The sequence below is a fragment of the Lucilia sericata genome, unplaced genomic scaffold (genome assembly GCF_015586225.1).
Source record: "Lucilia sericata isolate MDLA Ls3-8-SP2 unplaced genomic scaffold, ASM1558622v1 Contig000797F_arrow, whole genome shotgun sequence".
In the NCBI taxonomy this organism is placed as follows: domain Eukaryota; kingdom Metazoa; phylum Arthropoda; class Insecta; order Diptera; family Calliphoridae; genus Lucilia; species Lucilia sericata.
This window is the reverse complement of record NW_023994789.1, coordinates 61,926-88,932: the sequence shown is the minus strand read 5'-3', so window position 1 is coordinate 88,932 and position 27,007 is coordinate 61,926. Positions and strand designations below refer to the sequence as shown.

At 28.6% G+C, this 27,007-nt stretch overlaps 3 protein-coding genes across 14 annotated transcripts in view; all 3 read left to right on the top strand.

Annotated features, from left to right (window-relative positions):
• The window catches only part of LOC119608138 (smoothelin-like protein 2), a 74,737-nt gene extending 67,611 nt beyond the window's left edge, over positions 1 to 7,126 (top strand). For 10 of the 12 annotated variants that reach the window (XM_037962425.1, XM_037962426.1, XM_037962420.1 and 7 more), the window contains 5 exons: positions 3,008 to 3,097; positions 3,705 to 3,801; positions 4,627 to 4,789; positions 5,292 to 5,443; positions 6,219 to 7,126. In XM_037962425.1, the coding sequence (XP_037818353.1) occupies positions 3,008 to 3,097; positions 3,705 to 3,801; positions 4,627 to 4,789; positions 5,292 to 5,443; positions 6,219 to 6,342 (626 nt within the window). In that variant the 3' untranslated portion in view covers positions 6,343 to 7,126. The remainder of the gene's footprint in view (positions 1 to 3,007; positions 3,098 to 3,704; positions 3,802 to 4,626; positions 4,790 to 5,291; positions 5,444 to 6,218) is intronic. The other 2 variants (XR_005231795.1, XR_005231794.1) reach the window with 1 other exon arrangement.
• A 1,975-nt stretch (positions 7,127 to 9,101) lies between these two features.
• On the top strand, positions 9,102 to 10,136 carry LOC119608145. Its single transcript, XM_037962435.1, has 3 exons — positions 9,102 to 9,486; positions 9,546 to 9,852; positions 9,913 to 10,136. Exons 1-3 carry the CDS (start codon positions 9,229 to 9,231, stop codon positions 10,056 to 10,058), a joined length of 711 nt encoding a protein of 236 aa, XP_037818363.1. The 5' UTR covers positions 9,102 to 9,228; the 3' UTR covers positions 10,059 to 10,136.
• A 2,170-nt stretch (positions 10,137 to 12,306) lies between these two features.
• Positions 12,307 to 19,358, top strand: LOC119608136 (amyloid protein-binding protein 2). The gene is given in 8 exon segments (XM_037962419.1): positions 12,307 to 12,820; positions 15,240 to 15,856; positions 15,914 to 16,141; positions 16,202 to 16,308; positions 16,791 to 17,290; positions 17,448 to 17,613; positions 17,729 to 17,886; positions 18,451 to 19,358. Coding segments are annotated over 8 exon segments (2,040 nt in total). The 5' UTR covers positions 12,307 to 12,655; the 3' UTR covers positions 18,550 to 19,358.
• The last annotated feature ends 7,649 nt before the right edge of the window (positions 19,359 to 27,007 follow it).

Genomic DNA, 27,007 nt, shown 5'->3' with positions numbered 1-27,007 from the left:
TTAACAATTTGTTTTGAAATTTCAGTTCAAAAAAAAGGTTTAAAGTGAATTTTAGTTAAAATTGAAGATTTAAAGTTTTAATATAAATCTTAGAATTATGAGCGAGTTATGGACAGTGAGACCTTTTACTTCTAAGAAAACCCCTTAGTTTATACTCTTTAAAGAAGACAGTTCTTAAAGATCTGAAGGAGATGGGTAGTGCCTAGAAATCAATTTTTCAGTGAATCGAGTTTTTAATGAAAAGTCGTATTTTTAGAAAAAAAAAAAAATAATTTTTATTCTGAAAAATCGGATCTATAGGGTACTTTTCTTAAGCTGTTTGTTTGGAAGGTCTATCGATACCAAATAGAAGTTCCGAATGGTTGAATTTTCCTTGATTCTGACGCAAAAGTCAGGCTTTACTTTGAGGATCTCTGTGGTTAGTTTCTAACTCACATATGTCTGGACATAAGAAAACTTCGATTATCAAAATGTGCAATGTTTCATGAGCTGTGAGCCAAGTATTGCTGTCTTGTCGACCTATACGGCTCGCCCTAACGGTGATGGTATGAGCAACGCGTAGCGTTCAGTATGAAATCCACTCCAAACCGTGTCATATTAGCATACATTGGACGTTCCTGGATCCCATGTGGATTGGTATGGTCCCCCCACCTTCGACAAATTTGCTTCTTAACTTTCCATTCATATAGAAATGGGCCTCATCGTTCAAACCGGGTCTTCACTCCAAAATAAGTTGATTATTAACAACATATAGCGCTCGCCGTTGACGGTCACGGACGCGATATATGGACTAGCCATTCCAAACATTCGTATTTCGGGATACAGTGGATGTTCTCGTATCTTATCGCCTAAAATTCGACATACATTGGCATACATTGGACGTTCTTGGATCACATGTGGATTGGTATGGTCCCCCCACCTTCGACAATTTTGTTTCATTACTTTCCATTCATCTGGAAATGGGCCTCATCAAGCAAAGCGGGTCTTCAGTATAAAATAAGTTGGTTATCAACGGCCTATAGCGCTGGCCGTTAACGGTGACGGACGCTATATATGGACCAGCCATTGCAAACGGTCATATTTCGGAATACATTAGATATTCTTAGATCGTTTCAAATGCGACAATTTTGATTCGCCGAAAATGGGCTTTTAGTGCAAAAGAAGAATGTTTCTATAACGATCGCCAACATAAAGTAGAGATCAGCCCGAATTCTACTACAAAGTTATGATATTTCCGTAAGCTCTAAGATCTCATCAGAAATTTTATTTCTTTCCGAACAGAACACATAACCGCCGAAGACATATTGAATGATTGTCAACCAAATTGACAGCTATTGCTTAAACAATATGGTCGCTCTAAAAGGCCATTATGTTCCGAAACTCCTAAAAGACCCTATAAAATGGAAATTTTAGAAAAAATCTTAAAAGATTTATCAATTTGTAAAGCGAATCCTCGAAATCATAAGCAATATAATGAAGTATTGAACACGTCTCTTAATAATTTAAAAGCTTTGAAAAGATGTCTTAAACTATGGACCAAAACATACATATATTACATTTGTTAGGGTCACATAGGTTGCATAAATATAATGACAGGCGGCATAAATATAATGACAGGTGACATAAATAGAAAGACACAGATTATTAGGTTTAAAAAGAAAATCCTGTAGTTGACAGGAGTTTGCCACTAGTTTTAACTAAATTGTAGGAATTTTTATTTCTAAAACAAAACAAAGTTAAATTCAATCTAAAAACAAAATTCACTTTAAACCTTATGTTTTATAATTTTTTCCTTTATAGCTGCGTTTTTTGTTATAAATTAATCATAAACAGTGCTTTTTTTTACATCAAAATAATCTACCAAGTGCTACTGACCACATTAAATAATAATCGAACAAACAATTTGAAAAAAACATTTCAAAATTATTAATAAAAATATTCACAAAACAATCAAAAATAAACCAATCATGATGTCCCTCCTTCTGTAAAACTTTTGTACATATCAAATTATAAAAAAAAAAAATTAAACCCAAACCAAAAAAAAAACTGCCACCTACTACTACTAAATCAACAAATTTATTTTTTTTAATAATTAAACAAAATCCCAAAAACATGAAATTGTGACCGTGTTTCAGCTGTTTGTAAATTGCTGATTTTAAGAAAATTGTAAATATTTCTTTAATTTATATGTTACGTTTGCCCAAACGAACACCAATTGCGGAAGCTTTAGCATGGAATTTACGTTTTGTTTCTCTTTTTTTTCTGTTTGTTATATATTTTTTTAAGTGAAATGAAATCAACTGTGTTTTTGTCCCTCGTTTTTTTTAATTTTATTGTTTTTATTATATTTATTTAAGTTAAATATTTTTTTTTTCATTTATCATTATTTAAACAACCCACTCATGTTTGTGCATGCTCATCATATTTAAAATCACCTTAAGAAAATTTAAAAAAATGGGTGGTATATTTTTGGCATTTTTTCTACTTTTCAAATTATCTCATTATATTTTTAACTAAAAATCGTTTTTTTTTCGTTTTCTGCTAAAACCAACAAATTTTGCATTCATTTTGTTAGTTATTTTTACTTAGAATTTTAGTTTATGTAAATAAATAATATACGTATTCGTATATTAGAGTTTTTATGTTATTTCAATTCACAATAGGTGTCGTAAAGTTGTATCATTATGTCTTAATTTTTTAAATACGACCTATAATGCCACAAAGTTACGACACTGTTTATGAATTTGACAATTTGTCTGTATAATTAATTATTTTAATTAGTTTATAGTTTTTATTGTATGTCGATATCTGTATGTTTAGTATTAAAGTATTGATAGATTTTTTTCGTCTTACATATAAAATACTAGTACTTTTTAAGTTGCAACATGCTGCATGCCAATTGTTTTTTCCTTTCTACGTTATTTTTTTGGCTTTAACATAGATTTTAATCAATTTGTTAAGTTTTTGTTTTTTTTGTCTTAAATTTTTTCCTTTGTTTTCTATATAGAACAAAAACAACAAAAATCTTCTACATCGACTACTGAGAAAACTGAAACGAAAGACAAAGATGGAGCAGTTGTAACTACTACAACAAAAGGTAATTATTTCGTGTTGAAATATTAGGGGCATTCAGTTAATGACAGGCATAGAAGTCTGAAATTATAAAATGGTACTAAAAATAGTACTTTTTCACCATTAATAACTCTAGACTAGACCATAACTAGACTATAGACTAGACTATAGACTAGACTATAGACTAGACTATAGACTAGACTATAGACTAGACTATAGACTAGACTATAGACTAGACTATAGACTAGACTATAGACTAGACTATAGACTAGACTATAGACTAGACTATAGACTAGACTATAGACTAGACTATAGACTAGACTATAGACTAGACTATAGACTAGACTAGACTATAGACTAGACTAGACTAGACTATAGACTAGACTGTAGACTAGACTACAGACTAGACTATAGACTAGACTGTAGACTAGACTACAGACTAGACTATAGACTAGACTGTAGACTAGACTACAGACTAGACTATAGTCTATAAGGTACGTTTTCCAACTAACAGTTTACACAAAGTTTATCTTTAGTTTAAGTAAAGTTTATCAAAAAAAGTTTATCTTTAGCTTAAATAAATTTTAGACCAAATTTTTTTAATTAACATTTTTCTTTAATGCACTTTGCAGTTACTACACGCACTGTCACGGGTTCAGCAGCGAAGCCTGCATCACCATTTGCCAAATTTAAACAACTTGACAGACAAAATTCACAACAATCTGCAAAGTAAGCAAATAATTTAAATAATAATTATTAAAAAAAAAAACAAACAAAACAACAAGAAACCAACTCAATGAAATATTTTCTATCTCTCTATCAAAACTATATTACAAAAATATTGCACTTACATCTCATTTGTATTTATAGCCTAAAGGTGTTTGGTATTTATTAGAAACATATTATTAATTTTTAAGTTCTATAATAGTAAATCTCTGGTTTTGGTCTATATTAATCGGAACTTTAAACTGGAATGACTGAATTGGTTTTTAACATTTTGAGCTTTTTGTTCTAAATTAAAAAATAGTGTTTAAAGAAATACGAATACAAAATCAGGTGACGAATTAGCGCATACGTGATGAAGATATTAGTCCTAATTTTTCATTTTGAGACATGATATACAGATGTATGTTTCGATACAAAAACTTATTCGATCACGTAGGTGGTAATTTTGCGCCAAATCTTTTCAAAAAAATATTAATTTCGTATAAACATTTTAGGCCTAAAATTTAAACCTTTATTACAAAACTAGTAAATCTGTGATTAAAATTTCCTTAAATTAAGTTAACAGGTCTTAGTAGTTAGTAAAATAATTAAATTTTACACAATATAATAATCTTTATAAAAAACTTATATATACCTATAAACAAAGTACATACATATGTAGTAGTTTTTCTTATTGTTTAACCAAACAACAACAAAAAATAAACGAATATAAATAATTACAAAATATAATCAATTTACAAGATGAATTGATTAAAACTCAATAAACAAAAAATCTATAAAAACAAAAAGTATAGAATATAGAATAAATGTAAATCATTTGTTGTTCAGATTACCAACAACACCGACAACACCTGGAGGCGGCTCAACTGCCTCACCAACGTCTGGTAAACAACCCATATTCAGATTTACCGATCCAGCCCTAAATGCTAAAGCGGCCACTGTCAAGGAACAATTGTTACAGTGGTGTCAATCGAAAACCCAGGAATACGAGGTACAGAGTTCTCTACCAAAAAAAAACTACAAAATTCTACTACAACTACAAAGCAAAAAAAAACTAAGCAGACGTTTTTTTAATTAAACAAATATTTTTCGTTACTCTGCCATAATAATAAACAAATTAATTATGTTGATGTTGTAAACAATATTATTAAGTTTAAAATTTTAATATTTATTTAATTTGTTTTTTTTATTTAAGCCACTAAAGTAATTTTAAGGCCTTTATTTAATGCTTTAAACTTTAAACAAAACAACCAGCTAAGCTTTTAACTTTATAACCAAATAATTATGAAGAATCCTTTACAACGGATTTAAATTTTAGTTGTTATTTTATTTATTGATGGCTGTAATTATTATTTTTGAAATATTTTTATTTTTTTCGCCTTTAAACACATTTTATCTTTTGCATGTCTGTTTTATTTAGTTGATATTTTTTTACAATTAATTTTACATTTAATTTTACTTAATAATTTGTTTTATTTCTTTAATTTTTGTAGAACATCGAAATAACTAACTTTAGTACGAGCTGGAACAATGGTTTAGCGTTTTGTGCCCTTATACATCATTTCTTGCCAGATGCCTTCGATTATAGTCAACTAACCCCCAAAAATAGAAGAAAAAATTTCGAATTAGCTTTCACCGTGGCTGAGTAAGTATTGAAAAGCATATTCTCTGAATCACTTTCTGAGTCAGTTGAACAATATCAGCCCCAGCATTCAATTGGGCAATAATTTGTAACTGAACCTCAGATCGTAATTTCGTCGAACGTAGCTCTGGACATAAATTTAACTTTTTGCTTTTTATTTCTTTCTACTTGGCAAAAATATTAACCACATGCGGCATTTTTTCTTTTAATTTCTCTTTACTATGGAAATATATTAAGCAAATGTGAATTTTTTCTTTTTATTTCTTTCTACTTTACAAAAATGTCAGTTAAGCCCAAGATCTTTCTTGCAAAACTTTTAAACTGACCAGCACTCGATATGCTAAACTGTTTGCAACAAAACTTTAGATCGCAATGCCGTCGAACGTAGCCCTCGTGTTCGATTTACTTGCAACTTTTTTCTTTTTATTTCTTCCTACTTGGTAAAAATATTAATCACATACGGAATTTTTTCTTTTAATTTCTTTTTATGGAAATATATTAAGCGAATTTGATTTTTTTCTTTTTATTTCTTTCTACATTACAAAAATGTCAGTTAAACACACGATCTTTCTTGCAAAACTTTTAAACTGAGCAGCACTCGGTATATTAAACTGTTTTCTACAGTCTCAGATGACTATTTATTAAAAAAGTAATTCCATTAAGTTTGCTTTACAATTGATGTAGAGAATCATATAGTCGGTCATATTTCGACTATTTAAAAATTAACTATTTATAAATTTAATAATTATTCTAATTTCTAAAACCTTACTTTTTACAGTGAGAAAGCCGGCATTGCCCCCTTACTAGATGTTGAAGATATGGTTGTGATGCAACGGCCCGATTGGAAATGTGTTTTTGTCTATGTACAAAGCATCTATCGTCGTTTCCGCAATTGCCAATAAACAAAAATCAAAGTTAAACGATTTTAACGTTTAGCTAAACAACTACAACAGCACCATTATCAAACAAATCAAAACCAAAATCGCAATCAAATCCCTCAACGAAATGTTTACTAATCAAACAAAGCAATATCAATTATATAACTCTATAAAACAAATATAATAAATAATAAACAAATAACTACCTTTACTACTACTATTATTTTACTACATTTTTTATTCAAACTTGTTGCTCATTTTACAATTAAAAAAAAAAATAGTTTTGTAAAGTTTTGAAAAAAGAAACTGTTCAATTTATTGTTACTACTGTTTTTAACTACAAAATCTCTTGATTTGAACAAAAAACCGAAATGAAACTTGTCTTTGATTATTTAATATTGTTTAGATACTCATATTAATATTATTGTGTAATTATTAATTTATATGTAATTTGTTTTGTATTTCTCATTTTATTTTTTATTATTTCTTCTACTTTGAATTTATTATTTTCTAGTATGTACTAACCATTTTTAATTCATATTATTTTTGAATACATTTTTAAACGATTTATTTTGTCAGTTTTATTTAATTGCTTTTTGTTATGTTTTTGTTAAAGAAAATAATTAATGTGAAAAATTTATACATGTTAAACAAGTAAAAAAAGAATTTATTTTTTTGCAAACCTTTTGATCGAAATCAAACCGGGAATTGCAGCTCAATTTTTTTATTATTAATTATATATTCGACTAACTTTTGCGATAAGAATGAAAAATAAATAAATAAAAAAATATTAACATTCAAAGAGAAAGTAAGTGTTTTATTTCATAAAGCGGCAGAAATTTAGTGAAATTTTTATAATTTTATTGAAATTTCAAATTCCTAATAACAAAATTTAAAAATTTTGGAAAAAATTTCGAATTTGAGTGAATTTCATTCTGGTGCAATTACGAATTTCTAATAAAATTTCTATTGAAGTTTAAAATTTTTAGTGAAATTTCAATTTTTTAGTGAAATTTCAAATTACTGGTGAAATTTTAAATTTCTAGTGAAATTTGGAATATTTAGTGAAATTTCGAATATTTAGTGAAATTTCAAATTTTTAGAAAAAAAAAAATTATTTTCTGGTTAAATTTTGCACTTCTAGTTTAAAATTTTTAGTGAAATTCTGAATTTTTTGTGCAATTTCGAATTTATAGTAAAACGATTTTAAATTCTAGTGAAATTTCTATCGAATTTAAAATTTTTAGTAAAATTTCGAATTTCTAGTGAAATTTCAAATTTCTAGTAAAATTTCAAATTTCTGGTGAAATTTCAAATTTCCAATATTTAGTGAAAGTTCAAATTTCTAGAAAAAAAATATTTTCTGGTTAAATTTTGAACTTTAAGTGTAAAATTTTTAGTGGAATTCTGAATTTTTTGTGCAATTTCGAATTTCTAGTAAAAAGATTTTCTGGTTAAGTTTTGAATTCTAGTGAAATTTAAAATTTTTAAATTTTAGTGAAATTTCATTCTGGCGCAATTACGAATTTCTAGTAAAATTTTGAATTTTTGGTGAAATTTCTAAGTTTTAATGAAATTTCAAAGTCTTAGTGATATTCTAAATTGTTAGTGAAATTATAGTAAAAAACATTTTTCTGGTGATATTTCAAATTAATTTCTAGTATTTCGGCTAAAATTTAGAATTTGTAATGAAATTTCAAAATTTCTAGTGAAAATTCAAATTTCTAGTAAAATTTCGAATTTCTAATAAAACATTATTTTGTAGAAACATTTCGAATTTATTTGTAAAATTTCAAAGTTGAATTTTTAGTTGAATTTTGAATTTCTAGCAAAGGAGAAATTTCGATCTTTTGAGAAATTTAATATTTTAGTGAAATTTTGAATTTCTAGTAAAATTTCGTATTTCTAGTGAAATTTTGAATTTCTAGTGAAATTTTGAATGTCTAGTGAAATTTCAAATTTCTAGTGAAATTTCGAAATTATAGTAAAATTTCGTATTTCTAGTGAAATTTTAAATGTCTAGTGAAATTTCGAAATTCTTGTGAAATTTAGTATTTGTAGTGAAATTTTGAATTTCTAGTGAAAGTTCGTATTTCTGGTGTAATTTAAAATTATTATGAAATTTCGAATTAAAGAAAATTTCGAATTTCTAGACAAATTTCGAAATTTTTAATAAAATAAAAAATTTCTATTGATTTTCTGGTTTCAAAATTGTAAAATTTATGTAATTTTAGTGAAATATTTTAATTTCTAGTGAAATTTTTTAATTTCTAGTGAAATTTTTACTGCAATTTCGATTTCCAACAGAAATCTCGAAATTATCTATAATATTTAGTGAAATTTCGAAACGAAAGATTTCTAATGGAATTTCGTATTTCTTGTTCTGAATTTCTAGTAAAATTTCGTAATTCTAGTGAAATTTTCTATTTCGTGTAAAATTTTGAATCTGAAAATACTAAGCTTTTTCAAGTTATATCTGCTACATACAAAGATTGAAACAGATGTAATTTGTAAATTCCATAGCGGTCACCGAGAAGTAACCATCGTTACAGAGAAGTCAATCAAAAACCCATATAAAAACAAAAACAACAAAAGAAACTAATTAGATGATGATCCAAAAACTAATTAGATGACGAAACAAACAATATCAACTACAAGAAGAGTTGCTTGACAATAATACCACATTTATAAATAATACAAACACAAATTTGATCCTCAAAGGGTTTCTTTAGCCTAAGACCCTTCTACTGTATGAAAATAAAAAATTTGCTATTATACTTTTTGACAAACTTAATAAAATATAAATCAAAAACAAAATGTACCAAAATTAATCATATATAAATTTTCAAATTACCTCAAATTTAAAACAAAATATTGGCACAAAATATATTGTGCCTATTCCAAAAAGAAATGTCCACAAGTAATCAAATAATACATGCTCTTTCGGAAGCAACAGCCATACGTTTATTTAATAGTATAGTGGCCTCAGACCAAGCTAGCGAAAGACAAGTTTTTGTCTTACAAAGGCAAACTGCACAAACTATGCAACAAAATTCTATAGAATCCATTAGATCTAGTAATGAATTTAACCATTCATGTCGTATTTGTCGTTGGAATCGCAGTGATATGGAAATAACTAAATGTCCCTGCCTGTGCAAAGGTAGTGTGGTAAGTTTATCAATTACTTTCATAAAAACACAAAATTCTTATAAGAAAATCTCTGTCAGGGTTTTATACACTTGCAATGTTTAAAAAGATGGATTATGCAGAGACGTGATAACCACTGTGAGATTTGCAATGCTACCTTTAATATACCAGAGGAAAAATTTAGTTTACGGCGCATGGTGAAAACATTTTTTGGCCATTGCTTTGCTCCCATAGCCAAACACTTGCTTTATAGCATCTCCCTACTGCCCTTAACTCACATTATACTACAGCAGGTGGTCATATGCATGGAAAATATCAATTTAAGTCCCCAAGAACAATTGACCATAAAGGAAGTGGTTTTGGCTTCTAGTGCCTTAATGACTTCAAGTAAACAAGTTACTACTCCAAAGAAAATTTGATTTTTTATCATGCTTTTTATATTTACAGGTGCCTTATTCTTTCATTTCTTTGAGTTTATTGCAACACGTTTAATTTTAATACGCAACATTTTAAGGCACTGGTGGATGTTTGGTAATGCCTCAGATTTTGCGCTCATACCAATGGAAAGTGATATGTTGGATTTATTTAGTTAATATAATAAAAAAACAAAAAAAAAACTTACCAACTTTATATTCTTCATAAAATTTTAAATTTATAGTACTTTTAACACTTTTTTAACACTTATTACTTTCTATTTAATAAAAATTTAATCATTTAAAACTTGTTTGCACTTTTCTTAGAAAACTTTTTGCTAATCATTCACTGTGTCAAAAAAATAACTGTATTTGTTAAGTATAGAGCATTGCCATATAGTAACAAGCTGTAGCAAACAAGGTTGCCACTCTTGAGCTGTTTATTGCGGAATAAACTCTTTAATTCTAACTGTTTTTTATTTGAATTTTTTTAAATCACATTCAAATGTTTAATTACAGCAATATTTATTTGAAATATTATTAAGAATCTTTGAATTACACTCTGTATTTATTAAAATTGTTGTGTTTACTCGTTGTTTATTTTAATTGTTTATGAACTATTTATTTCATTTTTTACGGTACTGCCATATGTAAACAAAAAGTTATTATGGTTGCCACTAAGAAATAGTATAAATAATCTAGCGTTTTTTTTATATAGAAATTCATGCCAAAATAAAGTTATGTGGAAAATTCTATCGAGAAAATAATAAAAGTTTTGATTTTAAAATTTTTTATTAAAAAATTATTTTGTTCTAGAATATAGAAAAAATACATGAAATATATTTGTAAATACTGAACGATTAGACCGAAAGTATTATTAATCGTAGTGACTAACTCCTTTAAATGGTTCCATTTTTTTAATATTTTTCACGGATAGTACATTTTTTTGTTTGCTCTCTTATAGTTGAGTAAAAATATGCGTTATTTGATATGATGTGAAAGTTCATAAGTCCACTGAATGTCAAAAGTTAAAAAGTGTATTTTTTGGAAAAGTGTCTATAAGTGATCCATATACATTTTCTAAGTATTATATAGACAGCATAATAAGCTTTCATTTTCATACCTATAACATAGAATTAACTCTTTAAATGTCTAAAATATATATTGTTTAACTTTTAATCGCACATTTTAAAAATATTTTATTCCAAAAATTATTTCATAATAAAAACAAGTTTAAATATTTGTTTTGAATAAATCCCTTCATATAAAATTTCATTAACAAATACGAAAAAAAAGAATATTATAACCTTCAATTTGTTGCCTTATACTTAAAATATCATTAGCTATACTAAAATTTTGACAATAAAATATTGTAAAACCAAAATTCTGATTTCATTACTAAAAATTTCTTGAAAAAATCCTGTTATTGTAAATTTTTGTAGACAGTAGTCTTCACATACAAAACTTTCCATTAATACATGTAAGTAATAAAAGTAACCCTTTTTTTAATGAAACAAAGCTCATTTAAAAGTAAATGATTTGTAAGCAATTACTGTTTTGGTTATTTGTATTAATATTTTACCTGTTTAGGTAAAAATGTTATATTAAGTACATGTATCAAGGCCTTCTGGGAATATTATTAAAGCAATTATAAAAAACCCATAAAACGGTTTTGAAATGGTGGCCAATCGTAACAAAAAGTATAAAAAGTTATTTAAATAGATGAATACAAATCAAACTCAAAACCTCCTGTTATCAAGAGGTTTTCTACAAAACTTTGAATTCAAGTTCATTTTAGTTATAACTGTGTAAATGAACAATGCCAAAAAAAACATTTATATTCGCTAATAATTTAAATAATCCCTTACAAAACACATTAAAAACCAATATATGTATTTAAACCATCGTTATTTACTTACGTTTTTTACCTGTTTAGGTAAAAATTTAGTTAAATTTATTAATATATACTGGAAACATTAGACTAATTACTTTAAAATTGTTTAATTCAACGTTTATTTTAAAATTTAGAAGAAAGATTATAAAAAAATCCTAAACAAATGGAATTGAAACACTTACAATATTTAAAGCTATCAATTTCCCCTGATTTGCAATAATTTTCATCTACTACCCTTAAAATACAACTATGTGTACTAAAGACAGGAACATTTAACGGTAGTGTTGTAAATAAGAGAAAAGTGTGAGTACTCTATAGCAATGTTTTGGTTACTTTTTAAAATAAAATTTTTGATGCGTATAAAAATATAAAAAATTTTAGAAAAAGTGTTTGTAATAGAAAAATTTAAACAAATTTTGAAAGTTTTATAAAAATTTTATATTTATAAAGAAAATTTGTATCTTAAAAGTAACTATGTTATTATATTGTAACAAGTAACCATTAATCAAATACTCAACTCGTTTACAACTCTAGCGATTTCTTTGTTTCATCAGCAGTTGAGAAAGAAGACGCAGCTCTAAACGTAAAAAATATTAAAGATTTTATTAAATATTAAGAAAATTAACAGCACAAAAGTTTAAATAAATATATAATAATTAAAAACAAATACAATTTTTGAGTTATAAATATAGAACAAAAGAAAATATATTAATTTTAAAAGCAAAAATATACAAATTAAAATAAAGGTGTGAAGTGTTGTTGAAGGAAAAAAAAATACTAAAAAAATTTTGTGTGTTTATTGTTGTTGTTTTTGGTGTGGTGTCGTCTGCTGCTGCTGGTCTCTGCGCGCTGCTGTGATATTTTTCGACCAACAATAGAAATAATGGCACAACAGCTTATTTCGATAGCTGGGACAAGTCGCGAAACCTTGTACGAAAGATGCCTTTGGTGTTTTGTCACCAAATTAAATTACAATCAACAAACCTTGAATAATGTCCAGCAACTACGTTACCTGCCACCAGGAGTGCTTATTGATATTTATGTTTTGGTAAGTTAAGGGCTGTTGGATTAAATTTCAACGCCGCAAGTTTAATGTTTAGTTTTATCTATGTTGAAAGCTTCTTCCCCCGACAAAAAATTTGTTAATTATTCATAACACATTTCATGTGACAAGCATGACTTTAAAACATTTAATAACTATTGTTGCTTTTCGTGTTTATAGTGAATTTTAATATATTTAAATTTTGTCCCCCAAAGTAATTTGTTTAATTAAATGTTGATTTTTGTCTGAAGGTTAAGTTCTTGGAAGGGATTTTCAATGTTAACCTTTTGGTTTTAATATAAGGAGTTTTTGTATGTAACCAGATCTGCCAGGGCTTTTTAATTTTAGATATATCTTTGATAGGCTTGTCAAACTGCTGGAATTTGTTAAAACTTGTAAAATTTTTTGACATTCGCATTACTTTGTTAGCTAAGTTTTGGAAAAACTTGCAAAAATTGTAATAAAACTTGACAACTCTTCCAACATTTATTACAGATCATTCTTTAGTTTTTCATTATCACTAATAAAAAGTTTCAAAATAAAAGTTAAATGTGTTTCCTTTCTTTTTCAAAAGTTATAAAAATTGCGCAATTTGAGTCTTGTCTTCTTAATTCATAGTTGTAGCTAATAAAGTTTGCTTTAGTTCACACATAGATAACAATTATCTTTATAATTACTTCGATAAAAACATTTAAGATGTTTCATATACTAAAAACGTAAAATTTTCATCATTTTTTAGCAGATAATTAACACAAATATACGTCATATTCAAAAATAGCTAAAGTTCTTTTCCGTCAATAAAATATGTCTCAAACAGATGTCTTTATTGTTTGCTAACTTTGCCAGCAAAACTTGTATTGGTTCCCTAGCAAAATTTCAATTATTGTGAGAACTAACCACAAATGAATAATAGCATTTTTATTCAATAACAATTATAATTCATTGCTTTTTAAAAGACGTTGTCCCTGTTAAACAAAAATAACACTAGAATTTTAATTAAAAGGGTTTAATAACCGTTTGCATATGTCATTTTATTCAGATTTTTTCCTTTGGTCATGGAATTGTTTAATTCAATCAATTGTTTACAGATAATTGACCGTTTTATTAGTATCAGTTTGTCAACTGTCTTTCAAAATAAATTTATTGTCAATTAGCTGCAGTGTTTTCTTGTTTAGCCAGCTGTAAATTGATGAACATTTACATATAAAAGAATGCATTTTGAAAACAAAGACTTCTCGCAGACGTCTATCAGCTTAAGTTTTCTTCCAGAGAAATATATAAAATATGGATCGAAAACAGGGACGCGAAAGCTTGATCTGCTTAGATAAGACCGACTCATTTGGATCCATGATCTGGTCCCATTATGTTACGCAAAACAGAAGATTACATGGAATCGAATCATTCCTAGGCACAAAAAAATATTGATTATAATGCTCAGACTGCCCAACGACTCGACCAAATGGTCAAGGTTTGTTATTAGCAAACCTATTAAGTAAGTTCCCGATATATAAGAGATTTACATTTAGATGGGAGCCGACATTTTTCACTTCATCCCCAATGTTATTTCCAGATACTTACATATGAAGGACACGTTATCCAGAGCAGCTCAAGTTTTGAATGATTCGCCGTCACTGTTTTGTTTCTACACAAATATCGTGTAGAACTCCTTAGACCAAAATCTTTTCTAAACAAGTAAAAACTGCTCCAAAGGAACAGTCAATATCAAGGGAGCAAAAAGACTTCGAAACGAACATTTTTACTAAAATGTTTTTAAATGAAATTTATTCTCAAGAGAATCAGAAGTTTACTACACAAAAATTTGGTCTGAAGAAGTTTAAGTCTCATGATAGCAAAAGTTTTCTTAAATAAAACTTGACCCCATACTACTCATTTTCATGAAAAAGAACATATTCATTAAATTAAACATTATTTGCATTAATTTGTTTAAATTTGTAAATCTATTTAAGTTTCACATTCTTTACAACTTGACTCTTCTTATTATGTGGTTGAATAATTGAATACAACAGCGACACAATTCTAAAAGAAAAACATAACAATTGTTTATTATTTAAAACGTTTTTTTTTGCCATGTGAAGGCATTTACAAAGATTAGAGCCACCAGTTCCAGTACTTTGTAGAAAATAAAACAATTTTATCACTTGCTATTATAAATTTTGCCACTGCTAACGAACCATAAAGTTCAATAACTTTTAAGTAAATAAATAAACATGAAAACAAATACACAATATGATTTAAATTGTATTAAATTGTTTTGAAATTGTTTACAAAAACATAAATAGCCCATACACTAGCCAATAATTGAGAAAGGTCGTTGTAATATAAACTAGTTAGCCAACTAATAACTTTTACAGGCTGTTGTTGAAATAATTTCCTTATTGTTTTAATTTTTTTAATTTCCTTATAGATGTCCCAACGAGATGATTTGAAAGACATGCTATTTGAGCAAATGGCTGATTTGGAGATATTCGAACGTTTATTGCGTTTTGATCCAGCACGTCAGAAACTCTTTTTATGTCTGGCTACTTTAATAAGTAGAGGCAAACCTTTAGCATCACAATTAAAAGAGACCTATACAGGACGTTATAAGCAAACACCCGCCGCCAATGATGTTGTCAAAGCACAAACATCAACTATGACAACAACAAACAAGACTGCTTCCAAATTGGCTAAATTGGCCAAGGCGAAATTAGCTTTAAATTGTAAAACCTCAGCAACAGCAAACACATCATCAACAACAACTGCGCCTACAACCTCATCATCACACAGTAGTACAAGTAGTGTTAGCCCTGCTGATAAAACACTAGATGAAACCATTTTACAAGAAGCCGACACTATAGGTTTGACGGTTACCAGCGAAGTTGGTTTAGATGTCATTGATTTTGGTCTGCGTTTGGGTTCTTTCTTATCCGAAGCCGGTTGGTTGTCGGAGAGTATAGAAATCTTAACTTGTGTGGCCACCAAACTGAAACGCATGACTTTAGATAAGAAATTAAAAATTATTTATTTAGATTGTTTACAAAGGTGGGTTCTACATTTAATTGCTTTCTATATTTACTTTTAATATAAATTTTCCTTCAGACTTTTACATTCAGAGGCAGGTTTAAGTAATTTTAAAGCTGCTGAACGTACTTTTGATGTGATTGTGGATTTACTTAAACAAATCGATACGGAAGAGATACCCAAACCATTGCTGGCCAATACTTATACCCAATTCTCAGAAATGTATTTTGCACGCAATGAATACGATGACAGTCATATGTGGAGTGTCGTTGCCATGCGTAATTTGGAAGAAACTACACCAGAGAGGTAATGCTTTTGTTTTTAATATTTTGTTAACTTTTGTTTATTGTATTTTTTATCTTGTAGAATTGCCATTGATGTATTGCGTCAGGCAGCTAAAGCTTGTGTGGTTAAAAGAGATTATCAGCGCGCAAATATGTTAATTTGTCAGGCTAAGTCGAGGGCAAAGTAAGTAAATTTGGAATTTTTTAAATAATTTAAATTGTTTAAATTTACAAGATATTCTGTTCTGATAGAAAGATATATAAATATAATAGATAGATAGATAGATAGATAGATAGATAGATAGATAGATAGATAGATAGATAGCTCGCTCGCTAGCTCGCTCGACTCTCCTCGCTCGCTCTCGCTCGGATCGCTCGCTCGCTCGCTCGCTAGCTCGCTCGCTCGCTCGCTCCTCGCCTCGCTCGCTCGCGCGCTCGCTCTCGCTCGCTCGACTCGCTCGCTAGCTCGCTCGCTCGCTCGCTCGCTCGCTCGCTCGCTCGCTCGCTCGCTCGCTCGCTCGCTCGCTCGCTCTCCTCGCTCGCTCGCTCGCTCGCTCGCTCGATCGCTCTCGCTCCTTCCTCTCTCTCTCTCTCCTCCCTCCCTCGTTTTTTTCCCTCCTCTTTCTTTTCCCTCCTCGCCTTTTCCCCCCCTTTCCTTTTTCCTCCCGCCCCTTTCGGTTCTCCCCCTCCCCTCTGCCGCACCCCTGCTCGCCTCTTCTTCTTCCTTCTCACCCGTCCCTCCCCCTCCTCCTCGATGTTCCTGTCTACTCCTCTCGTCGATCTCCCCGTTTTCTTCGGTTCTCGTAACTTCCATGTTGCCATAGCACATGAAGATCTTTCATACGCCTACTATGTGCATGAATACAGTACCGGTAATTTTACTTGTGCTCGAGATCATGTTGAAAAAGCTGTCGACATACTCAAACATCTAGTGCCAGAAGATCATTTAAAATTAGCCTCCGCCAAAAGAGTTAAAGCTTTACTGCTAGAGGAAATAGCTCTGGATAAAATGGCCGAGGGTGTGGATGATGAAGGGCTGCTTAAACAATCAGAAGATTTGCATAAATTTGCTTTGCAATTATCGTTGGAGGTATTTGGCGAAGTGAATGTACAGACAGCAAAATTATATGGTAATTTGGGAAGATTATATCAGACAATGAATCGTTTTGAGGTGAGTGTGTATGAGTAGGTGTAAATAAATGTATTAAGTTTACATTAACCTTGACTAAAGGCGTGTAATTAAACGTGAGATGTTTTTTAATTTTTTATGTTTTTAATCAAGGAAATATTCCATTATTATATATTTTCTTTGTTTTTTTTTCTTCTAGGAGGCAGAACGTATGCATCAAAAAGCTATTAAAATTAAAACCGATCTTTTGGGTCCTTTTGATTATGAGGTCGGTCTGTCCATAGGCCATCTGGCCTCACTGTACAATTATCAAATGAAAAAGTATCGTGAGGCTGAAGAGCTGTATTTGCGCAGTATAGAAATAAGTAAGTTTTTAATTTAAATTAATTAATTGCTAGAATTACTTATTGCTAAGTAATGTAATGATTGATTGACATGTTTTGTTGTTGTTTGTTTTTAATTGAATTTTCTTCTTTATAGGTTTACGTTTATTTGGTCGTTCGTATTCTGGTTTGGAATACGATTATTTAGGACTGTGTCATGTTTATGAGGTTTTGCGGGAATATGAAAAATATTTGAAATATGCTAATATGTTGGATAATTGGCAAATTTTGCGTGGACAAAATTTAACTATGGACGTGAGTAAACAACTTTAGTTAATTCAATTAGTTTCTATCTATCTATCTATCTATCTATCTTATCTATCTATCTATCTATCTATCTATCTATCTATCTATCTATCTATCTATCTATCTATCTATCTATCTATCTATCTATCTATCTATCTATCTATCTATCTATCTATCTATCTATCTATCTATCTATCTATCTATCTATCTATCTATCTATCTATCTATCTATCTATCTATCTATCTATCTATCTATCTATCTATCTATCTATCTATCTATCTATCTATCTATCTATCTATCTATCTATCTATCTATCTATCTATCTATCTATCTATCTATCTATCTATCTATCTATCTATCTATCTATCTATCTATCTATCTATCTATCTATCTATCTATCTATCTATCTATCTATCTATCTATCTATCTATCTATCTATCTATCTATCTATCTATCTATCTATCTATCTATCTATCTATCTATCTATCTATCTATCTATCTATCTATCTATCTATCTATCTATCTATCTATCTATCTGTCCATGTATTCAAAAGTTTTATTTACTTTTACAGAAAACCATTTATCCCGCTATTAAAGAAGATAGTACCCTGGAGGACATCAAATATCAATTTTTTACCATGTGCACACACAACTTAACCGCTTGCAATTAATTGTAAAAACCTTAACAACTGTTAATTATTTGGTAATCTCTTGGTAACGACAGAAAAGTAAAGATAAAGAAAAACAAAAATATACACTTTTAAAAATTGTTAAAGAGAGGTAACAAACCATCATTGTGTTTACTTAAAAAAAAAGAAAACAATTTTAGGAACTTTTACAAAATTAAAACAAATTTAGTAAGTAAGTAATAAAAAAAACTAACAATTTTCTCTATAAAAAACCTTAAAACTAATCTCTTAAAGAAAAATCTTAACTAAAACATGTTTTCTGCTTTTCAATTAAAAATTTTTGCCTTTTTCGTTTTTTTTTTTACAAAATTCTACACTAGAAAAAGTATTAAAATAAATTGTGTTAAAAACAAAACTAAAACAGCTGAAGGTGTAGGACTTTGATGGTGTTCATTTATTATTATTATTTTATATAATTACGTTAAATTATCATATTTTATTTTTTAACAATTTAAAATTACTTTTTAGTTTTTTGTTTTCTTCTTCAAAATGACTTAAATAATGTTTAATAATTAAATGCACAATTATTGTTTTAACAAGAAAGGGAAAGAATAAAATCATGTTTATAAAGTCAGAATATCCATTGATTTAACTCTGTCAATCTCAAAAGTCTTAACGTGCAAATATGAAAATTTCTTTTATTTTGAAAATGTGTATTAAATAATTGTGGTCTTCTTATTATCATTAAACATACAAAACAAATATACATTTATTTTTAATTGTTTTTTTTAGTATACTTTATATAAAATGTAAATAGTTAAACAAAAAATAAACTTTTTATTATTTCATTATTGTGGAGTTTTTTTTTTTTGGTTCAAACAAGGACTTAACTAAAAAAGAGGAAAATTTCATTATTATGTTAGTGTATTTTATATAAACATTTAAAAAAGCAGTGCATATCTTAGGGCTTATAGTATAAAAGTTTTTAAAATATATTTTATCATGTGGAAAAATTTAAAAAAATATAAATTATTATGAAAAAGAAATAAATAATATAATCTTTAAGTCCTTGTTAGTTGTTCCTTTGTATGTTTTTGTACTTTTTTGTTTTCATAATAATGTTTTTTTTCTTCATATATATACTTTTCTAATAAGTTTTCTTTTTCTCATTAAAGTTTTAAGGATTCAAAGTTTTAGTTTATTTGTTTTACTTATAAATTTTAATAATTATTAATAAATATTTTGTATTATTTTTAAACTTTACTTTGTTCTGTGTTCTATTGTGTATTTTTAATTTTTATTTTTTTTAACAAATTTCATTTAGTTTTGTTTTTTTATGAAATTAAACTGTTTTTAAAGAAATTCAAATGTATTTGAAAATTTCAAAAATTGTAAATTTTAAACAAATAATAAATGTACTATAAATTAACTAAAAAAAATATAAAAAAGAAAATTGTTTTTAATTAAAATTTTATGTAAAACAAACGATCAAAAACCTTACAAAAAATTTTAAGTTCGAAAAATTGAAAAAAAACTTAAAATGTTGTATTTTTTGTAATCTATAAATGAAAAATTAACATTTTAACTTTAATTTTGAATTTTCGAAATTAAGTTCGGATTTTCGAAATTAAGTCCGAATTAATTTCGAAAATAGCGAATGTTTCAATTCGTTTTAAAACCATAAAAATCACAAATAATTTTAATTTTTGGGAAAATTTAAAAAATTTGTTCTTTAAAATTTCAATGTTCGAAAAATCTTAAATCCGAGAAAACTTTTAAAAAATCAGATTTTTTTCGTTTTTTTATAATCTACAAATAAAAATGAAAATTTTTGGCTTAAATTTAGCATTTTCGAAATTAAATTCGAATTTTTCGATATTTCAAAATTTTAGAATTAACTTTAAAAACAAAAGCAAAATAAGAAATATTTTGAGATTTCTGTACTTTTTTTTAATTTTGAAATTTTAAAATTTTTCGAAATTTAAAAATTTAAAAAAAAAACGAAAAATTTTAAGTTTCCTGTAACTTTTTTTTAATAATTTTCGTTAAAAATTTCAAATATTCTTTGTTCAAAAATCTCAAATTTTTAAAAATTTTTTAAAAAGACCCTAATTTTCCATTATTTCCAATAAAAAAAAATTTCATATAAAATGAAATCTTTTGGCAATTTCGTCTTAATATCAGTAAATAATTATTATTTTCATAAATATTAACACCTCATTGCTTAAGCAAATGAAATTGTTAATTTATTTACACAATTTTTGTAAATGCAATAACAACAATTATAAAGCATTTTATAAAATGAACCAATATTTTAATATTTTTTTGAAAACATTAAACTCTTTACAAAAAAAGCTTTCGATTTCAGTTAAAATCCATACACACACACACACACTTAACTTTAAGAGCCTGTATATCAGTCTGTATCTCTTAACAAATACAATAATAATAATATGCAATTGTTGATTTGACACACATTTCTGAAATAAAATTTAGGTTCTTTCTGGTTTTTGTGGTTTTATCACTTTTCATTTCAAACGTCCAAACAACTATAAATAGTTGTTGCTGTTGTATGACTACATGAATGGATGGATGGATCGGCAACAAACATATGCGCCTATTTAATGATCATAGTAATAACAACCGGTCTTAGAGATGTCCGTAATAGTTGTTGTGAGTATCTCACACCTCAACAGTCAACTTATAAGAGTCAAAACAGCAACAACAATAGATTAAAAGTAAAAATTTTAAAGAAAAAAAAAAAAAACGTGTAAAAAATCAATGAAAAGATGTTAAAGACTGGTTCAACCGGACAGATACAAATTTTATGAAAAAGACCTGCTGCGCAAACTGTAGTTTTTTAACGAACAGTGTGTGTTGAAAATGATCCAATGAATGTCTGTAGCTTTTTGATTCACTCACTCTTACTGGTTCAAAAATAAAGCTAGTGTAACATGGTAAACATTTAAAAATTCAATCACAAAACACATTCGCGAATATTTTACTTGGAACGACCTTGGAACAGATAACAGAGTACTAGGACAGAAGCCCCACACCTAGCAAAAGTCTGATTGGTAATTGGAGTTACAGAACCATGCTAAGCTTACAAATAATATCAAAACATTTAATTAACACTTAGCCAACGTTCAGAGTCCTCCCCGACAAGAAAAAGCTCTTAACATTAATAGTTCTAAGTTCACAGACTTTCTTTTTAAGCTTGGAGACAAGATGGGACAATTGCATATCTAAGATGTAACACTTAAGTTTTCAAATTATCATTCATTGGGCTTGATTTGGCAAACCAAGACTTATACGCGATATAACCAACAATAATCTTAGTCCTGGGAACCTATTCTTGGAATATGACTTCAATTAGACACCAGTTCATGGTTTTAATGAAAGAACGTGATCATTAATCCAATTATTCGATTCCCTGCCTTTGTAGTTAAATATCGACAAAGGGCCTTGAACGTTCAGTATTCTAATTAGAGATGTAGTCATATTTGATTCCCTCAAGTTTGTCCAGGACTTCTTCACAATTCCATCTACATCTTTAACCACTAGTTCAAAATTAATTGATTTAGCAAGTAGTTATAGGATAAAATAGTTTAGAGCATCCTGCATTTTCTTGCGTCTCTTTTTGTGATCAAGACTTTTTAGAGGCAAAGCTCTTTTCCTGCTTCTGAGTTTATTTATCCAGTTGTCCTGCTTCTGAGTTTATGGAAACTCTTCATTAATTTCTCAATACTTTCTGAATATTAATGAGAGAATACGGAGTTAAAAAGCTCATCATACTAAATTCAAGGTAAGATCTTTTTTAGATAGTACGATAACTGATATCAGCTGCTATCATTCCTAATAATATAGGTTGAATTGGAGGTTGCCAAGATCTATAGTTGAGACAAAAACAGTAATTTTTATACTCTGTTAAAGCTAGCATTAAAATTACGATCTCGTTGATCTATTTCCAGATAATTTTAGACATTTTGATCATCTCAATTGAGTTCTAAATACGATGACTAACAGCAGCTGCAATTATTACTATCAAGTTGTATGCTAACTGATTCTGCTAAAGCCCTTATTTTCTGGACCTTCTTCTGGAATAACACCTTTCAAAGTCCCTCCACACTTTCGGAACATAGTTTAGAGAATATCGAAGTTTAAATGATCTACTAACCCAGTTTATAATGAAGCCAATTTCTGCATTTAAATCAAGATCTTGTTGATCTATTTCCATCTAGATTTGGACTAGATTGATCTTAATTGAGAACTAAGTACGATGATTAAAACCCTCTGCTATCATTCCTATTAGAGGTGGAATTTACCAGTCCAACACATTGTTCTGGAATAACATTTTTCAAAGTATCTATTTCAAGACTTTTTGAACTTAGTTGAAATAAATGGGGACTGTAAATTTTCTGTTAGGGCTGCAAATCATTTAACTATTTGCAGCATATATTTCCACGTCCCTGATCTATTTTCATATACTTTTCGACTTCTTTGATTCTACATCTTTAGTCCCCATTAATTGAGTCCCAATTAAGACGCCAAAACTGCCATCAAATATTATCACTCTTATTAAGACAGTTGGAATTGTAGCGACACTTGACCCGATTCAAAATCTTGATGAATTCCTGAACGAAGGTAGGAATTTCAATAGTCTGTGGAGTGGATGCTAAGTAAGATTGATTTTGAAGAAGCTTTAACTTCTTTTAGCATGGAACTAACTCTTGTCAAGAACTAAAAGTTTTGTGTAGTCGAGAGAGTAAAGATTAAATCTGAAAATCATCAATCGTATTATCATGAGTTGGATTAGAATAGATTACTCTTTCAGATACTCATTAGAAATCTAGTGGAGTTTTAAACGAAGTTTTAGAAGGAAGGAAAACAATTCTTTTGTTTATTCAGAAATATAGATAATATTGAAGGTCCATTAAACCTAAACTTGTAGAGCTTGAAACAAATGTAGTCTTCGAAGGAACGCTTCAACTTGCGATCACTTAAGTTGAGAAGTTTTAAGGAAGTTCGGAATGAATGAAAATATGAAATAAATGAAAGTATATCGAACAAATCTTGTGATCGCAGAATCTCGATATGCGATCGAAATTTCACTTTAATTTGTATAATAATTAATAATTGGCGGAAAGAAACTAATCATCTCCTTTAGTAAGTGTGCAAGATTTGTGATCTTATAATTGCTGAATATGATCGAAACATAATATTTATTAACGGATAAGTTTTGAGCAACATAAATGTCAGTAATTTCATTTACAATTTTCAAAAACTTTGTCTTCCCGCCCACTGTACTTAAATTTGCATATAATGACCACCTTAGTAAACGATCGCTTGTGTCACACTTTATTATTTAAAATAGTTTAACAAAAAAAAAAACTCACACAGAAAATTTAAATAAATGTCGCCAAAAAAAAATAACAATTTAAAACAAACTACTTGTATAATAGACTTTAAACAACAACAAAAAATAATAAAAATTTCACTTGCAGTTTATATTTCAACGCTTCATTTCATTCATTATTTTCTTTTACTTTTTGTTTTCAAAGACATCATTGTTTTTGTCTAACAATCTAATGTTAGCGTCAAAGGGAGGGAGATTAAGCCAAAAAAAAAAAAAAAAAACAAAGTTGTAGTTGTTTGTTAAAACTGGACACATTTTGAATTTGAAAATTTCTTTTAGACAACAGGTGATAAGTGGTTATTCATACCTCTTTTATGCTCTACTCATACCCCCGATATTTACTTTTTTTTTGCTTTACAAGTACTACAGTCAAAACTACACTCTTTTGCTGGTTTTATCGTCATAAGTAAAAGTCGTGCGGACAATAAATACTTGCTTTAATCGTTTGAATTACTATTGTGGATCAAAATAAACATCAATTTTTTAGGGAGACAGTTTGAAAAGTCGTTTTAAATTTCGTCAAGAGATCTTTCAGTAGCCATAAGTATTGATCTTGTTATAGGCTATCAGTGTCCATTCATTCTTTATTTAGATCCTCCAAAAGTCTCTTGCTTTTAATATTCCTCCATGTTTTCCACACTTTCGGAACATAGATGGGAGAATAGCAAAATTTAAGCAAGTGATTTCTAAAGCTCTTTACTGCATTCAAGATAAGATCCATTTGATCTGTTTCCTAAAAGTTTCTGACCAGAACAGATTTAAATTGATCTAGATGTTAAGCCCTTCATTAAGAAATGTCGGAAAGAAATTTCCCCAAAAATAATAACAGAACTTGTTTCTATACTTTTAAAAGTTCTTTAAAACCTATCTCTTTCTTATTATTTTCTTTGGCACCATGATCATTATAATTATCGTCATACACATGATCATCCTCGTGTATAGTTTTAATAAAACCTAAAGAAAAGAAAGACCCAAATGGAATAAACTGCTGAAGTACTATTTATTTATGTCGTACATACATTTAATTTTAAGTTTTTTTTTCATTATTTGTTTATAACTTGTACTTTGAAGGAGACACAGACGTACTTTTAAAGTTTATGTTGTATAGTTGTTTTTTCTTTAAGTTTGTATGTTAAGCTTTTCTTTTGCTTTTTTAGTGCTGATATGCAGAGCACGTTTAATAAGTTTGGTTTTTTATGGTGGGTTAAAATTTTGTTTGTACAATTGTTGTAAGTTCAGTGATCTAAAGGAGTAGAAACATGGAATATTTGAAACATTATGGGGTCAGGTTTAATTGAACCACATATTTCTCGATTTCACCTTTTGAAATCTAGAATAATTCAATTACATTAGTGAAACGATACCGCTAAAGATTGAGTCCAATAAAGACATCAATCTGTCAAGACAGTTGAACGAAGTAGACTGTAGACTAGACTATACAATAGACTAGACTATAGAATAGACTATAGACTAGACTATAGACTAGACTATAGACTAGACTATACAATAGACTAGACTATAGAATAGACTATAGACTAGACTATAGACTAGACTATGACTATAGACTAGACTATAGACTAGACTATAGACTAGACTATAGACTAGACTATAGACTAGACTATAGACTAGACTATAGACTAGACTATAGACTAGACTATAGACTAAGACTATAGACTAGACTATAGACTAGACTATAGACTAGACTATAACTAGACTATAGACTAGACTATAGACTAGACTATAAGACTAGACTATAGACTAACTATAGACTAGACTATAGACTAGACTATAGACTAGACTATAGACTAGACTATAGACTAGACTATAGACTAGACTATAGACTAGACTATAGACTAGACTATAGACTATACTATAGACTAGACTATAGACTAGACTATAGACTAGACTATAGACTAGACTATAGACATAGACTATAGACTAGACTATAGACTAGACTATAGACTAACTATAGACTAGACTATACTAGACATATAGACTAGACTAGAGACTAGACTATAGACTAGACTATAGACTAGACTATAGACTAGACTATAGACTAGACTATAGACTAGACTATAGACTAGACTATAGACTAGACTATAGACTAGACTATAGACTAGACTATAGACTAGACTATAGACTAGACTATAGACTAGACTATAGACTAACTATAGAGTAGACTATAGACTAGACTATGACTAGACTATAGACTAGACTATAGACTAGACTATGGACTAGACTATGGACTAGACTATAGACTAGACTATAGACTAGACTATAGACTAGACTATAGACTAGACTATAGACTAGACTATAGACTAGACTATAGACTAGACTATAGACTAGACTATAGATAGACTATAGACTAGACTATAGACTAGACTATAGACTAGACTATAGACTAGACTATAGACTAGACTATAGACTAGACTATAGACTAGACTATAGACTAGACTATAGACTAGACTATAGACTAGACTATAGACTAGACTATAGACTAGACTATAGACTAGACTATAGACTAGACTATAGACTAGTAGACTATAGACTAGACTATAGACTAGACTATAGACTAGACTATGGACTAGACTATAGACTAGACTATGGACTAGACTATAGAGTAGACTATGGACTAGACTATAGACTTGACTATAGACTAGACTATAGACTAGACTATAGACTAGACTATAGACTAGACTATAGACTAGACTATAGACTAGACTATAGACTAGACTATAGACTAGACTATAGACTAGAATATAGACTAGACTATAGACTAGACTATAGACTAGACTATAGACTAGACTATAGACTAGAATATAGACTAGACTATAGACTAGACTATAGACTAGACTATAGACTAGACTATAGACTAGACTATAGACTAGACTATAGACTAGACTATAGACTAGACTATAGACTAGACTATAGACTAGACTATAGACTAGACTATAGACTAGACTATAGACTAGACTATAGACTAGACTATAGACTAGACTATAGACTAGACTATAGACTAGACTATAGACTAGACTATAGACTAGACTATAGACTAGACTATAGACTAGACTATAGACTAGACTA